Source organism: Syngnathus leptorhynchus, chromosome 1, assembly GCF_054491065.1.
Source record: "Syngnathus leptorhynchus isolate UIUO chromosome 1, UIUO_Slep, whole genome shotgun sequence".
In the NCBI taxonomy this organism is placed as follows: domain Eukaryota; kingdom Metazoa; phylum Chordata; class Actinopteri; order Syngnathiformes; family Syngnathidae; genus Syngnathus; species Syngnathus leptorhynchus.
In genome coordinates this window covers 7,177,106-7,192,315 of record NC_141195.1, presented here as the reverse complement: position 1 = coordinate 7,192,315, position 15,210 = coordinate 7,177,106, and the positions used below count along the sequence as shown (strand labels likewise).

At 42.0% G+C, this 15,210-nt stretch overlaps 2 protein-coding genes and 1 long non-coding RNA gene across 10 annotated transcripts in view; 2 read left to right on the top strand and 1 right to left on the bottom strand.

The window, feature by feature from the left end:
- The window catches only part of LOC147061651 (myelin transcription factor 1-like), a 69,550-nt gene extending 59,703 nt beyond the window's left edge, over positions 1–9,847 (top strand). For 5 of the 6 annotated variants that reach the window (XM_085916867.1, XM_085916849.1, XM_085916840.1 and 2 more), the window contains 10 exons: positions 502–759; positions 1,391–1,545; positions 1,688–1,750; positions 2,908–2,970; positions 3,252–3,332; positions 3,788–4,009; positions 4,137–4,228; positions 4,333–4,436; positions 4,739–4,882; positions 5,053–9,847. In XM_085916867.1, the coding sequence (XP_085772993.1) occupies positions 502–759; positions 1,391–1,545; positions 1,688–1,750; positions 2,908–2,970; positions 3,252–3,332; positions 3,788–4,009; positions 4,137–4,228; positions 4,333–4,436; positions 4,739–4,882; positions 5,053–5,193 (1,323 nt within the window). In that variant the 3' untranslated portion in view covers positions 5,194–9,847. The remainder of the gene's footprint in view (positions 1–501; positions 760–1,390; positions 1,546–1,687; positions 1,751–2,907; positions 2,971–3,251; positions 3,333–3,787; positions 4,010–4,136; positions 4,229–4,332; positions 4,437–4,738; positions 4,883–5,052) is intronic. The other variant, XM_085916859.1, reaches the window with a different exon arrangement.
- On the bottom strand, positions 242–2,780 carry LOC147061652 (uncharacterized). Its single transcript, XR_015066731.1, has 3 exons — positions 2,544–2,780; positions 1,475–1,632; positions 242–711 (listed from the first exon to the last, which is right to left on the bottom strand). It is a non-coding gene; the product is annotated as an uncharacterized LOC147061652 (long non-coding RNA).
- A 678-nt stretch (positions 9,848–10,525) lies between the features above and the next one.
- Positions 10,526–14,899, top strand: pcmtd2b (protein-L-isoaspartate (D-aspartate) O-methyltransferase domain containing 2b). 3 transcript variants are annotated; one of them, XM_085924060.1, is made up of 8 exons: positions 10,526–10,657; positions 10,804–10,889; positions 11,972–12,132; positions 12,376–12,526; positions 12,808–12,910; positions 13,075–13,246; positions 13,351–13,474; positions 13,797–14,899. In XM_085924060.1, exons 3-8 carry the CDS (start codon positions 11,977–11,979, stop codon positions 14,339–14,341), a joined length of 1,251 nt encoding a protein of 416 aa, XP_085780186.1. In that variant the 5' UTR covers positions 10,526–10,657; positions 10,804–10,889; positions 11,972–11,976; the 3' UTR covers positions 14,342–14,899. The 3 variants fall into 3 exon arrangements, with proteins under 3 accessions (XP_085780186.1, XP_085781027.1, XP_085779321.1); XM_085923195.1 differs by having other exon boundaries at positions 10,537–10,708; XM_085924901.1 differs by lacking the exon at positions 10,804–10,889 and having other exon boundaries at positions 10,535–10,657.
- The last annotated feature ends 311 nt before the right edge of the window (positions 14,900–15,210 follow it).

The following is a 15,210-nucleotide window of genomic DNA, read 5'->3' as shown; positions in this document are numbered from 1 at the left end:
TATATATATATATATATATATATATATATATATATATATATATATATATATATATATATATATATATATATATATATATCTCAGTGTCACGTGACCTGGCTTTGTATGTTGTACAATGGCTCACATCAACAAGGACAGACGTGGAACTTGAGTCCGAGCCAGCGAGAAATCAATAATGGAACAGTGAGTGCGTCAACATGGGACATTTCTGGGAACACTTCCCATTTCATCTTCTCCTTCATCCTTTATATGTATTTATTTTTATTTTTCTTGCCCATATGCGCATTGCCCTTTTACAAGAAATCAAATAAAACAACACAATCTCTTCCCTTAACCAGAACTGGACACAGATCAGAAACAGACCCACTTTTGATCACTGACTCAATATATTGAACTTATTTAAATAAAGAGAGAAGCTTTCCAAAGCCAAAGTTGCTTCACTATCACGTTGAGATTTGTTGCATAAGAATACAAGGTCACTCCTGAATGAATATTCCCCAGGAAATGGACATTGAGGTGGATGAAAATGGTACTCTGGACCTGAGTATGAAGAAGCCCATCAAACATGAAGGCAGCCTGTCTGGCACCAGCCCGGAGGTCCGTTCCCCAGACCCTTCTTCCTCCTCGTCTTCCTCTCTGCATCACGGGGGAAGCAGTGGGATGACATCACCCAACCTTCAGAGCTACAAGCAGGAGGAGTGGGAGGGGCCTCTGGATTTTACCAAACACAACCGCCAAAGGGAGGAGGAAATGGACGAGGTCAGTATGCTGCTACTGTGCAAAAAAAAAAAATCATAGAAATCTGGCAGTATTCCCTACGCCGTTGATCAAAGAGGCGTCGTTGCAACATAACGAAATCCCAGAAGAGGGATGAACAAAAAAAAACTCAACTTGTTTATTTCCTGTAGCCCTTTCCTCTTTCTATTGTTCATTTATGTCACAGAAGAAGTTACTGCTCAGTTAAAACATTGCACCGAGTAACAGAGGTGGTGTGTCAGGTGCATTGCACCATCCTTTTCGTATGCTAATCCTACCGCTTTGAACTTTTTCAAAAGAAATATAAAGGACTTGATTTTAATGGCAATACGGTGCATTGAGACAAATCCTTTTCACCCCAAAAGTTATTCAACTCAAAATAGCGGCTGCACCGTAATTAGAAAAGTTTCCAAAATTTCTCTAGACTTTTACCCTTTGCACAGTAACATTTGCAGACAAATCAGGTTTTAAAATCTTACATATTATCCAGGATTTATTAAATCCTCCAAATATGTTGATAGAGAACTGTGCTGGAAAAAAAAAAAAAAAAAAACCCGCAGCTCAAGTCACACACATCAACAAAGATGACGGAGGTAATAACTATCCTATTAAATTTAATTTTCACATTTTCCAGATGGATCACGCCGGGCAGTCATATGTGTCATCCGACCCAGAGGACAGTGACATGATGCAAGAATTAATGGAGGACAGGAAGTACCCTGGAGAAGTCACCACTCCAAATTTCAAGGTCAAGTTCCAGCCCAAGGACAGCAAGAAGGAGCTGCTTTCGTAAGTATAAAGACTCTGGAGAGTCCCAGTAGGCACGCTGAGGCAGTTTCCATGTGCCATACTGTAGGCGCAGTGCATTGGTCTATTCTGCAAAAAAAAAAAAAAAAAAAAAAGGTTTGTTTAAGTCTTGTTTTTTTTCCAGATGTCCAACACCAGGGTGTGATGGCAGTGGCCACATCACTGGCAACTATGCATCTCATCGCAGGTACGTGGAGCAAACATTTTACTTGAAAAAAATAAAGACCTAAAAAAAAAATGATAGGGCACTTTTCAGTGATTCTCAAAACTGTGGCATTGGTAGTGACTGGGCACCCTCTAGTGGCATATGAAAGAATCACTGGTTGGCGTACAACTCCCATTCCATGAAATACAAATGCATTCATTTTCAAAATCAAGTGAAATGCATATTTCAAAGTTATACCACTTTAAAGTTGGTCATAGTGGTGGTACTTGAAGGGCCAAGTAGGTTTTGAGATATTTGTTGAAAAACATTTGAGGACCGCTGAGCTAGACTTAACAGCAAGAAACCATGTTTTGCTATGGATACATTTCAATTTTCATCTAGAATCCCGTAGATTAGAGTTTTTTTGGGGGGTGGGGGGGGGATCTTTGTTACGGTCATAATTGCGACGTATTTAAGACGTGATTGTTACAGCAAAATCCACAGTGCACAATTTATTTGTGTCCCTAAGCCTATACATAAACGTTCTTAAATGGTTGAAGGCAAAAGCAGCGCTAATTAATTCTTGCCCCTGACTAACTACTTGGCATTAAGAATAGCAATAAAAGTACACGAGATGCTGGATCAAATGTTATTTGATGGCATCACTCCAGAGTTAGCAATGTCGCGAAGCACCAAGAGTCAAAGTCGGCCAGTGACACTTGGATATGCATAAGTGATTTACTCCTTGCTGCCTGTCCTCTTTTTCCTAAATGACCTTGGTATGCCTCGCAATCTTGATTCCCTTTCACTCACGTCTTTTTTTTCCCCCTCGTACCTTCTCCTCTGTCTCCATCCTCTTCTTCTGCGTGTCCTTCACTCACTCTCCTCCCCCCCAACCGTCCCTTCAGTCTATCTGGGTGTCCTCTCGCTGATAAGAGCCTCCGGTCCCTCATGGCAGCACACACCCCTGAACTCAAGTATGTCTGCGCTACACCTTCACTGCTACTGACAGCTTTGATTCTGCTTGTCTTTGATTGTTTGCTAATCCGAGCTCGGATGACTCTTGCTTTGATTTCGATTGCTGTCGTTGTTAAATGTGCAATAAACAAGCCCTTGAAAAAAGTGTGACACGCTGTAAACTGTTTCTAATAGCAACCTTCCTCTCATGGTCAACGGCAATTTTTTTTTTTTTCCGCCAGATGTCCCACCCCAGGATGTGACGGCTCAGGTCATATCACGGGAAACTACGCCTCCCATCGAAGGTAACACATCAACAACGAAAGGCTCATGCAGCCACTTGCACACACACACACACACACACAGTCAGTCAGAGAGGCTCAGTGACAGTTCATAGTAGAATTAGACAGGGACCACACACACACACACACATATTACTATAATTCTATAATTTCGTCCATATCTGGCACTTGATTGGTTTGTGATTTGGTTGAAGAACATCTCTTTCTCTAGCTCTCTTTTTAGAAATCACTTGACCAGCCCTTTCTCAACCTTATGTTATCAACTCCATACTTTCTGTTTTCAGTCTCTCTGGGTGCCCGCGTGCCAAGAAAAGTGGAATTAAAACTCCTACCAAGGACAACCAGGAGGACTCGGAGCTTTTAAAGTTCGTAAAGAAAGCCTTAATGTCTGCTTTTAGCAAGACTTAACGTGAAATGCAATGAAGGCAAAGCAAGGAAAGTCACTGTGAATCATATGCAGAGGTAGCGACCTGTCCACGTGACTGCGTCAGTCAGTCAGTCAGGCAGGCCCTGACTCACGGGGGAAAGACATTGAGCTGCACATAGTGACTGTCAAAGTCAAGTAATGTAGAGCAAGTACATAAGAAATACATGCACTTCCCGTGAGTAGCTCATTTTGCCAGTAATGTTATTGTTTCTATCGTATAATGTAATCGACCCAATTGAGGAATTGTTTTTTTTTTTCTTGGCTGTGTTACTTCAGTCTTCACATCATGTTGTTTGATTCTTCTTATCTAACCTTTGTACCTCCTCGCTCTTTTCCCTTCAACACTTTCCCCGCATCTGTCTTTCTCCCCCTCTTTCCCCTTCCGATTTGCAGATGTCCGGTGCCGGGCTGTGACAGCCTGGGACACATCAGCGGGAAGTACGCCACGCATCGTAGCGCCTACGGATGTCCGCTCGCCGCCCGTAGACAGAAAGAGGGTCTCCTGAACGGCACGCCCTTCAACTGGAAGGCCTTCAAGACTGAAGGACCCACGTGTCCGACCCCGGGATGTGACGGCTCTGGACACGCCAACGGCAGCTTCCTCACACACCGCAGGTGAGCTACACGCAAATAAATGCTACAAGTTGACCTCGGAGAAGAAAGAGTTTGTATTTTGGTTTGAATTGAGATAACAACTGTGGCATTATATTGGCGGTTACTTATAAATGTGTGCGTCGTGCAGCCTCTCAGGGTGCCCCAGGGCGTTGTATGCTAAGAAAAAGGCCAAGTTTCCCACAGAAGACTATCTGAGCACCAAGTTCAGAGCCAGTGACGGTAAGATGGTTATGTGTCAAACAAACAAACAAAGAAACAAACAAAAAATTAAGCAAATTTACTCCTATAAAGGATTCTGAGCTGATCTCATTTTGTCCGTTTAGTTTTGGACAATGACGAGGACATCAAGCAGCTCAACAAAGAGATTAATGACCTCAACGAGTCCAACAACGAAATGGAGGCAGACGTAGTCAATCTGCAAACCCAGGTGTGTGTCTGTTGTTTTTGAATGAGACATATTATGCTATTTCATGCTTTCCACTGTGACACATTTATATGATTGTATATGATGTCTGGCACTATGGCGGTCTTATGAAATATGAGTTATTATTACGCTGGCTATTTCTGTGGCCTGTTCAGTTCAACTCCACCTCCATGACTCGAGGTGCGTTCAGTGACTGCTCACAAAGTCGGACAGTCTCAAAATGAACAGTGATTCAATGCACCAAACACCTTACTATGTGTTGATTCAGTCGATAATAATGATGAAGCTAACTATTTGCGTTGCAGATCACTTCTATGGAAAAGAATTTGAAGAGCATCGAGCATGAGAACAAGATGATCGAGGAGCAGAACGAGGCTCTTTTCATGGAGCTGTCCGGGCTGAGCCGGGCCCTGATCCGCAGCCTGGCTAACATCCGCGTGCCGCACATGGTGAGTTAGTTATAAGCACAAAGGCACATGTACCGTAACGTACGTACACGCACAACACACGCATACGCACTTTGCGCAGCCTTGAGCTGATTGGTTAGCGAAGGTAGATTCGCTGCCATTAGTTTGGCCTCAGTCTCAGTTGCGACCGGTTGTCGTTTGCGCCACAACAGGAGCCCATCACGGAGCAGAACTTCGACAGCTATGTGAGCACCCTGACCGACATGTACACCAACAAAGACTGCTTCCAGAGCCCCGAGAACAAGGCTCTACTGGAGAGTATCAACAAAGCTGTGAAGGGCATCAAAGTCTGAGACGCACGCGCACACGCCGAAGAGCCAAGCCGCCCTAGCGAGCGTGACGGAGTCACAGGGATATGATTGAAATACATCAAATAATAGAAATCAAAAAAAAAAAAAACAACACAAAGGGAATTCAGGTTATTTAAATAAACACAACCCAGGGAGCATCTATGAGCAGAAGAGGACGCGGACCAAAATCCCCACCATGCTGCTTCTGGGATCAGTGAAGATGCGAAGAGGAAAGGAATCCTTCAGGCAGGATGGCGAAGGCTACGATCAGCTACTGTATCTGAGGCGTTCAGTATGCCGTGTGGTTGGTTACTCATATATCTCTTGTGTGCCCTGAGATAGATGTGCTTGAGGACAAGTTCACTGTTGCCCAGATGATTATTTTTGGTTTGTTTGTTGGTTGGTTGGTTGGTTGGTTGGTTGGTTTTTCTTTCTTTATTTTGGCTTTGATCGCTCGAGGATGGCGAACTCGGGAAAAGGAAGAGGAGTGGAATTTTATTTCCGTAGCATTCACTGTGGCAAGTATGTGTGTGTTCACCAGCTCTTAATAGCCCAGCGCACGCACGCACGCACACACACACATACACGCACATACACAAACACAACTCAGCAATATGAAGCATGCACTAAAGTCATTTGTGTGTTTGCTTTGCGTTATTACCGCACCAAAGGGTTCAACGCAATCCCGTTTTGTGAACGCAGCTGATCCAGGACCAGCTAAGCTTGTGTTCTTTCCAATGGCTGATTGATTTCCAGCAGCAGACTAACAACTTTGCTTTGAAACCATTGAAAATTGGTTTAAAAACAACAACAACAACAACAAAAACAGACATGCCCGTAGTCATAGTGCGTGCACACAATTTCATTTAGTCATATCAATAGTATTTATATCAACATAGGAATTGCACTTCATTTCAATGAATAGTTTTGTGGTACAATGATTATTGTCATATATGAATTATTTAAATTTGTGTACTTAAATTGTAACTTATTGACATTTATGTTATTGAGGTTTATTTATTTGAAGCAATTTATTTATTGACTTTGTAACACAAACAGAATGCATCTTTACCGATTCATATGGAAGCGATTTGCAGATGTCTTTCATCGATATTTTGAGAATCTTTATAGATAAACGACAAGGCGTATTTTTTTTAGTACTTTTTAAAACAAATGTTTTATAACAAAAAGACACCTTTTGCATATTTTTGGTTTTGAATTATTTCTTCATTTTGTTTATGTTCTCTCTGGTACCGATAGGTTCCAAAACACACTACTGGAAAAAAAAAAACAAATAATTGAGAAAATATGTATTTATTATTTATTCGATATGAAAGTAATTGACTGATGGCTGTATATTTATTTTTGTTATTTATGTGCGTGATGTGACCATGATGAGTCTGAGTAGTCTTAAAGATCCACCGATCATATTGAAATAAAGACAAAAAAATCAGCACAGGTATTGTTTGATTGCGTAGGTATGCCAGCAGCTGATTTGACAAAGTGAAAGCAATCACGGTTGTGTTGCTATCTGTTCTCTGTATTGTTTATGCCAGCTCATGTTTGCTTCTGTAAAACAAAACAAACAACAACAAACAGCTAAACGAAACTAAAAAGTGACCTCCCCAAGCATTTTGTAGCAGCCAAGATCACTTACCCCAAACCTTTGTACAGTAACGTCCAATATAAGCTCACATTTGGAAACTTTTTCTTTTTTCCGCTTTGATCCCAGCTCAGTCATGCATCTGTGGATCTGTATTATCGAGGTTCATTTTCAAACACGCAAAGCAAACTTTGGATGGCCTCCGTTTGACAAAAATAACACACCCTTGTAGCCTTACTGTAGATCTTTAATTTTGTGATGCACAAAGTGCCAGTAAAAGAAATGGGGGGGAGAAAATTCTCTTTATTTCCAGATTCTTGGCATTTTTGCAATGTTCCAATGTCTGGTCATGGGAAGACCACGGCATCAAGAGAGTGGTGATTGTTTCAGATGCCTTTATTTCTCTGCCAAGATGGCCATAAGTACACTATATATTCATTCTGTATAAATAGATTTGAGAAATGCTATATATATGAATATAAACATACATATATTTTTCCAGTGTAATTGTGGACTTGAGCTTCTACTCCTTATCAAAGCGTCGCTCGCTGTCGAGACGAGATGTGAGGGCTGTTATCAATAGGAGGCAGTTACACTAAGACCTGCTCAACTGTGGCTTTAAATACAACGCTCGCTCGAGTTGAAGGCAATTGGGAAATGTTATGCGTTACAGTATTCCAGAAAAGTGTTACCACTCCGCCCGCTTTTACTTTCTTTTGTCTGTCTTTAATTCAGAGATGTGAAAAGAACGACATCTGAATCTGGGATTGATAGTCCATGTTTGGCTCTTTAGCTGTCGTGTAAATTCCTGTAGAGTTCAAGAAAAAAAAAAAAAAAATCATCAAGGGAAATAAATAAACAAACGATGATGGCTCTGAATAATGTTCTGCACATAGTGTTTGGCTACGTTTGTGCAGTTTTTGTATTGTTACTGATAACCAACAGCTGGTCCTTTTTTTTTTTTTGAATGTTGAAACGAGCAAGTAGGAGACTTTTGGTGTTAAATCTGCCTTCTGAATGGTCTGTCGCAGCTTTCCGTGGTGTGATCCCCGTGTGTAACTGATGTCAAAGGCATGTTGTCAGTGTGCTTCTAGCTAACGTAGAATGAAACTTCCATGTGCACTTTCTAAAGAACTGTTGAAAATGCCAGCATTTGAACCCTGTTTGGTCCAAAAACAAGCCTCCTCCTTGATTCTGTGCCCCCCACCCCCCCACCCCTGCCCCCTCCGATAAATAAATAAATAGATTGGCTTCTAGCCGAGTTTGTCTCTCAGCAGTGACACCGCAGGTCAGCAGTCAGCTGGGGCACTAAAGCAAGAAGGCGCATAGTTATGTGTGGGAGTGGGAAATTGATTTGCCAGGATGCCAAGATTTTTCTTTTGAAAGTGTTTGTTGCATAAATATGAGTCCATCACTCAAAAGAATGTCAAAGCTTTTTCCTGACCTGACCCCACGCCCCCCCCCCCCCTTTTCTCGCTTCATGTCTTGTTTGGATGCATTTGCTTACCAAAATATAGCATAGTCTCTCTGTCTTGAAATGCACAAGACTGTGAATATTTTCCCAACATATTTGATATGGCATGACCCCTTTTAAACTGCTTGATGAAATTGTCTAGCAAGGTATGTTAATGATTATCACTGAAAAAGTGGAACATTCTCCAGAAAAAAAAATGTCAGCCGCAGTAGCCTAAGGGTGCTGAGTCTGTGCCCACAGATTGTATGTTTGCTTATTTACATGAAATTACCCAGAGGATGGAGTCACGAGTTGCATTATTACTGTTAGAAAAATGGGAATGTCCTTTAAAAACAAAGCAGCCAGGGCCAACCATTTTGACCCCCTCCCTTTTTTTGAGGGTGGCAGTGTTACTTTCAGGGAAAACCAGCCTGGACCAAAATCCAGCAGTGAATTCAAAAGTGAAATAAGAAGCGGTGATCTGCATTCTGGTTTATCTTGAGGTTCTCATCACAGTGTTGAATTGTTGGGAGCAAAATGACAAAGTTTGTGTGGCACATTTTGTTAAGCTGACTAAAACCAAAAGAGCCCTGTACCAGCCCCAATTCCCTTCCCTCCCGCTGTAGTTTCAAGATGTGTGGTCTTATCATGTGTGCCTTTCTCATGCCACCCATTCAAAAATAATGGTATGTTTACACTGCTACACAGTTTGGAATGGATGTCTTTACTTGAGGGGGTGTTTTAACAAACAGTCACATACAAGCAAACATTTTGTTCAGGCAAAAAAAAAAAAGAACTGTGATCTCATCTGTTGATTCAGGTACCAAACTGCACGGACAGTCGCTGTGAAGGAAAAACAAAAACAAACAAAACAAAAACATCACCCCTTGATATACTGCATCAGTGTGCAGGGCATTATTTTGAAACGAGTGGACGTCTGTACATATTTCTATTAAAAGGAAACAGTGTTATAGTTGTTGTAATGCAGATAATTGGTTGAAAAATAGTTTCTGACAAAAGAAAATGCATCCGCAGCCAAGGCTTGTCCTACTAGCACATTTTTACAGAGATGAGCTATTTTTACTGGTGATTTTCTAGCCATTGATATTGATATCCTTTGAAATAAGTGCAAAACTTCCAAACCTACTGTACAAGCACTTCCACAATGATAGATTGTATGGTACCTTTTGTTACTTTTGTAGGCGTGGTTGTTACTTTGCTACTGCACCATTTTGTAAAGCGGGACAGGTCTTGGCTGTGTGTCCTCGGGGTATTTTTTATTTTTTTTTATGGTTTTAAAATATGATTGCCTTTTTTTTATTTGTTTATTTATTTTGAAGTAAGACACTGTAGTTTGGCCAAATTTGTGATTGTGTGTTTGTGTACTCGTGTACATGTTCCCGTGTCAGTGTTCTAACCCAGAGAAGTGATGTCTGTTATTGTGGGCGTATGAATCATTTTAAATGTTCTCTCTGAAACACGCAAATAAAGAATCATAGACAAGGAACATTCTGTCCTTTTGCTATTTTGTGTTTTGTTTGTGTTCTAGTTAGTGAAAATTAATTGGGAAGGGTGTAAAATAGATCCACATGATTTGCAAAGTCAACTTGGAGCTTTTAACTCAATGGTTGACATCAAGTCGTTTTAAGATGAGTATTTCTATATGATCACAAGTAAATTACCAATTGTGGCTGAGATCAATTATGGATAAGTAGTAACCATGACCATTTTATGACTATTACTCAACAATATGAGACCTCACATTGTTTTAATACAGTTCCAGCATTCATGCTGGACTGTACTGACCTCTGGTGGAAAAGCGAGTAAGTTTGTCATGCGTGGCTCATTTACACAAAAGAAGACAACATTTTCCTTGCAAGGGACGAGTTTATGTTGACCTCTCAGAGCTTTTTGTCTTATCTCGTACAGTCTAATCTCAAAAGTGCCTCACAGCGCTACTTCCCCTGAATGAACAAAAGCAACCTCATTACATTATATGAGGAAATCAACTGTTTAATCTTTTATAACTTTCTGTGTGTTAATGCTTACTGATTATTTGACCATTCATATTTCCAACACAAACAAGTGAAAAGTCAACAAATTTCCCACTACATTTTTGTAACATTGGTTCTGAAGACTGGCACTACTGTCCAAAATAAAATTGTTATCAAAAATGTTGAGCAATTTGTCTCTCGATTCAAACTGCATTAAAAGAAAAGTGACTACTGTACTGTTTGTGATTGGTTGCAGTCATATCACGTGTCCCGTTCACGTGACCCCTTGATTTCCAATCGCCTTTCTTCTAAAGGGGATTTTACAGAGAAGGCAAGGAGCATGCATGCAATGCATTCGCCAGTGTGATGTGGCAAACCTATCCATGAAAAGAAGACAAGTGGGACTATAGAAATGACGTGAGACTTTGCAAGACCGCTGAAGCTAAAATTCTTGGCTCTCTCTCAAAAGTCTGTGAACGTGTGCTTGCTGACTACATTCGCGTCATCGCTTGATTTACGTCTGACGTCAAAGCGTCAGCTGGCCCAATGTTTACATCCTGTAGTGGCGTGTTTTTGACTGGATCCGCAAACGAGAGGCTGGCAATTGAACAGACCACAAGCTGAAAAGCTCCATCAGCTGCCCATTAAGGTCCGTATGGCCAAACATAGTTTGTAAGCAGCTAAATGGATGTGTTTCTTTGCGTCTCCATTGTTTCTCCCCTCCCCCTACTGGCGAAGACGACGACGTTGGTTTGTTTTGGCCCTCTCGTCTGAATGCAGTTATGCTAAATGATTCATTCTACTGGTGGTGATGATGGCGATCTTGATTGTAAACAAGCAGTTCGCGTCAAATTTACAGTTAAAAGTGGTGCATAAGTGAGGACAAAAAAAAATGGAAGCTCGCGTAAACGTATGCATTGCGATTTTAACAAGTCTTTCTAGAAATGAACCTGCAAGCTATTTTACTCAATCGACAATTTACTGTTCTAATTAAAGAACTTTGCAGGGAAGTAGATCTTCTAGTAGCCTACTGACTTTATGTGATACCGCGAGACGATTCGGTCACAGCGCCGCGCCGTGGCCCCCCTCTTTCCATTCCACCGACGCTAGATTTTATACACGCTAATGGCGGTATCGCACTTCGCGTCTGCATCCATATACGCAACCAAATGGGTCTATTCAAATTCCTTTTTGTGTTTTATGACTTTGCAGTCAGCCTGTGATCTTTTGGTCTTGTTTGTTCCGGAGCGCTGCTGTTGTTTTTAACACCGCTCGGTAGCATAAAGGCTTGCATTCATTCACACCTACCCGCACTTCTGCCAAAACCAGAATTTCAACCTCAAAACCTGTAATAAACGTGTAATATGAATTTTAGGTAAGAACATGGCTGGGTAGAGTCAGTTAGTGGAGCCCAGATTTCAAAGCTTACATGGTGAAGCTGCGATGAGCTGTTTGTTATGTTGCATGCAAATGAAATAAATTGGCGTCAGAAGTGAAGTCTAAGTGCAAATGCTTTTAAAAAACCTACACACCCCCATTTCTTTTGAGAAAGCTCTTTCAAATATTTTACTGATGCTTCACATGGGTAACAAAATGCAAGCACCTCTGTAAAAACCTCCAAATCTAATTGTCAATTGATCGTCTATGTGAAGCCCTTTGAGACCGCTTGTGATTTCGGGCTATACAAATAAACTTGACTAATTCCTACTGCATGATTTGCGTCACCTTTAGGCATCATGGGTGGAGCTGTGAGTGCCGGTGAGGACAATGATGACTTGATTGACAATCTGAAAGAGGCCTACTACATCCGCTCAGACTTGGTGGAGCGGGCTTTTCGTGCCGTTGACCGCGCCGACTATTACCTCGATGAGTACAGGGAGAACGCCTACAAGGTGAGCAAAGTTGAAACTCTGCAAAAGCAAGCAAACAAAAATCAAGTGAAGTAAGTCATGTAAACATGACAGAAGTCACCAGAAGACTGAAAATTGAGTACAGGAGAGTCCATTCGGAACATTATCGTACTATATGAGTTACTAATTTGAATTAAGTGTTTACGTTTTGTGACCAGGGACTGCTAGATTGACATATTTGTCGTTACAAGAAAGTTGACTTGCTTAATTTTTGTTGAAATTTAGGATTTGGCTTGGCGGCATGGGAACATTCACCTGTCAGCTCCATGTATCTACTCTGAGGTGATGGAGGCTTTGGACCTCCACCCTCGCGTCTCTTTCCTAAATCTTGGCAGTGGGACGGGCTATCTCAGTACTATGGTGGGCCTCATACTGGGTAGGTTGATTGACTATATTTGCCACATCTGAATGAAGCTTCATCCGTTATTGTTGTGTAAATTAGGCAGCCTTTTGGAAAGAAGCAACAACTTAGAGCCTGGAATTATAAACGTTTGTTTCATGAACATTTTGAGCTATGTGCAACATTTTTGGAGACAAATAAACTGTCTTTACACAATATTTTCGATATCCAAACGGTCTTACCATGGATGAGAGAATGTATCCATTTTTTGCTCTTTTAGTTTATACAGTACATATTATGTGTGTGAATTGTCCCAGGACCATTTGGAGTGAATCATGGGATAGAGTTGCATGCTGATGTCATCGAGTACGCCTACCAGAAGCTCGATTCCTTCATCAAAACCAGTGACAGTTTTGACAAGTGAGTATTAAAATAGTTTTATGACACTGTCTAGACTTTAAACACTCCAAATCAATTGCCATGGCACGGGACTCGGATTGTGAATCTGAATAGCACGAAGCTTTGGCTAAATCCCTACTCAAGTGTGAAAGGTTGCCATTTACCCTTGCTCTGCCTCGAAACAGATTTGAGTTCTGCGAGCCATCTTTTGTGGTGGGCAACTGTCTGGAGATCTCTCCGGAGAGCCGTCAGTACGACAGAGTTTACTGTGGGGCCGGGGTGCAGAAGGATCACGAGAAATATGTGAAGAACCTAATTAAGGTTGGGGGCATCCTGGTCATGCCACTTGAGGAAAAGGTTAGTGTGTGGATGTTGACCTTATGAATGGAGACCCCCGTCATGTGTGTGAATATACAAGGTCCCACACACACAAACACGTGATGAATTCCTTCTTTTTGCAGCTGACCAAAATCACCCGCACAGGACCGAACAGCTGGGAGACCAAAAAGATCATTTCTGTGTCCTTTGCTCCTCTCATCCAGCCCATTCACAACGTGAATGGCAAACCCAAGACTGTCCCACTGCGTAAGTCACGTGATCTGGTTATCAATAGAACAATTTCAATTGCCCTCACTAGTTGTTGAGAAGCCCAACGTGACTTTCTTCCTTTTGTTTCCCCCCTTTTTGTTTCACATTTCACTTGTATAAATGTCAGAATATCTCACAGCAAATTTTGGGGGCCTAACAAAATCATCTTATTTAAATCAGGAAACAGCATTGTTTTTTAAATTAACGATGAAAAAAAAAAATATTATGATCAGGTGTGGTCAGTAACATGTCATACAATCGGTTAAAATGAGTTGTCTTAACTTGACCGTCTCCTTTTACTCTTGTTTCAATTTTGCAGCAAAGTACGAGGTACGGACATTACAGGAGCTGGCCCGTTTCTGCATCCGCCATACGTTGCGAGCGACCAGTGACGCAGGAGAATGCCAATCTCGCACCCGCGGCTCCTCGTTCAGCGTGGGCAGGGGCCTGGCCGTGGCCGGGCTCCACAAATACGGCCCCCGCTTCAAACGCCGCCGCGTGCACCGGCGTCGCTGCAATCCCCTCGTCCTGGCCACCCGTCAGGTGGTCGGCAGCGCTATGAGCCCTGCTTCTTTGGACAGTAACAATAACCAGGGAGGGAGAACGGAGGACGAGGAGGCGGGCCGGAGGGAGGTCAGGCGAGAGACCAGGGGGAGCAGGAGGGCAGCTCGAGGATTGATGGAAGAAGAGGAGATGGTGGAGGAAGAGGTTGAAGAGGAGCAGGAGGAAGAGGAGGAGGAGGAGAGGGAGACCGGAGAGCTTCTCCGAGTTCAGCCTGCTGTCAACGTGTTGCGAGAGAGGATCCTCAGCCTTCCGCTGCCTGAGCCTTTGAAGAGGTTCCTCTTGTACTACAGAAACAAGTGAGCAACCAGGCAGCAGAGACTTGAAGACAATTCCCCACCTACCCCCCCTGCAGACGGCAGGAGAGCATGCCTGACATCATCTAGCCCTCGCTAATTGGTAGACCGGGGTCACCAACTGAGAGCTACTTCTTGGGCCGCCATTTTGAAACAAATTTTTACAATTAACAAATGTGCTCATATGATCTTAAATATGTTGTCATACTAATCATCAATGATGATTTGAAGATCAACTCGCCACACTATTTCTATGAATCATCTCTGCGGCATTCCTAGGAAGTCATAATGTCCCATCACTGGTGAGCCATTTTTACAAGAGGCCCCCTGGCTACCTTGGTGCTTGGGGGCTGCCCGGTTTTTGTGGGCAAGATGTTGGTGATCCCTGGTGTAGACTCATCAGTCCCATCTCGTTTGATCGATGTGCAGTTTTGATTTGCTGCTGAATGTATCTGATCATTTTTGTATAATGCACCAGGAATGGTGTGAATAAATGGGTTGTTGGTTTTTGTAAATTGAGCTGTATTATTGACTGCTGTAATAAAGTGGATTCGACTAAAGTAAATAGTTCCATTATTGGGAGTCAGCAGCAACTGTTCTGGAAATAAATTCTTTAAATAGAAATGTCCGTCATTATGACGCGATACGGTTACCAAACGTATGTAATGTCAAACACATAGACAAAGTGCGCAGACAAAGGCTCAAATATGCAAAATTACGTTTGGGCATATAGTGAAGGTTGAGTGATTTTAAAAGTAAGTGGATTCTGTTTTGTTACCGTAGTACCGAATCAGTATTGAGAATCATGGAAAATCACCAACTACTGAAATTCTGGTATCGTCACAACCTTACAAAGAAGTCAAAAGGTGCCAAAAC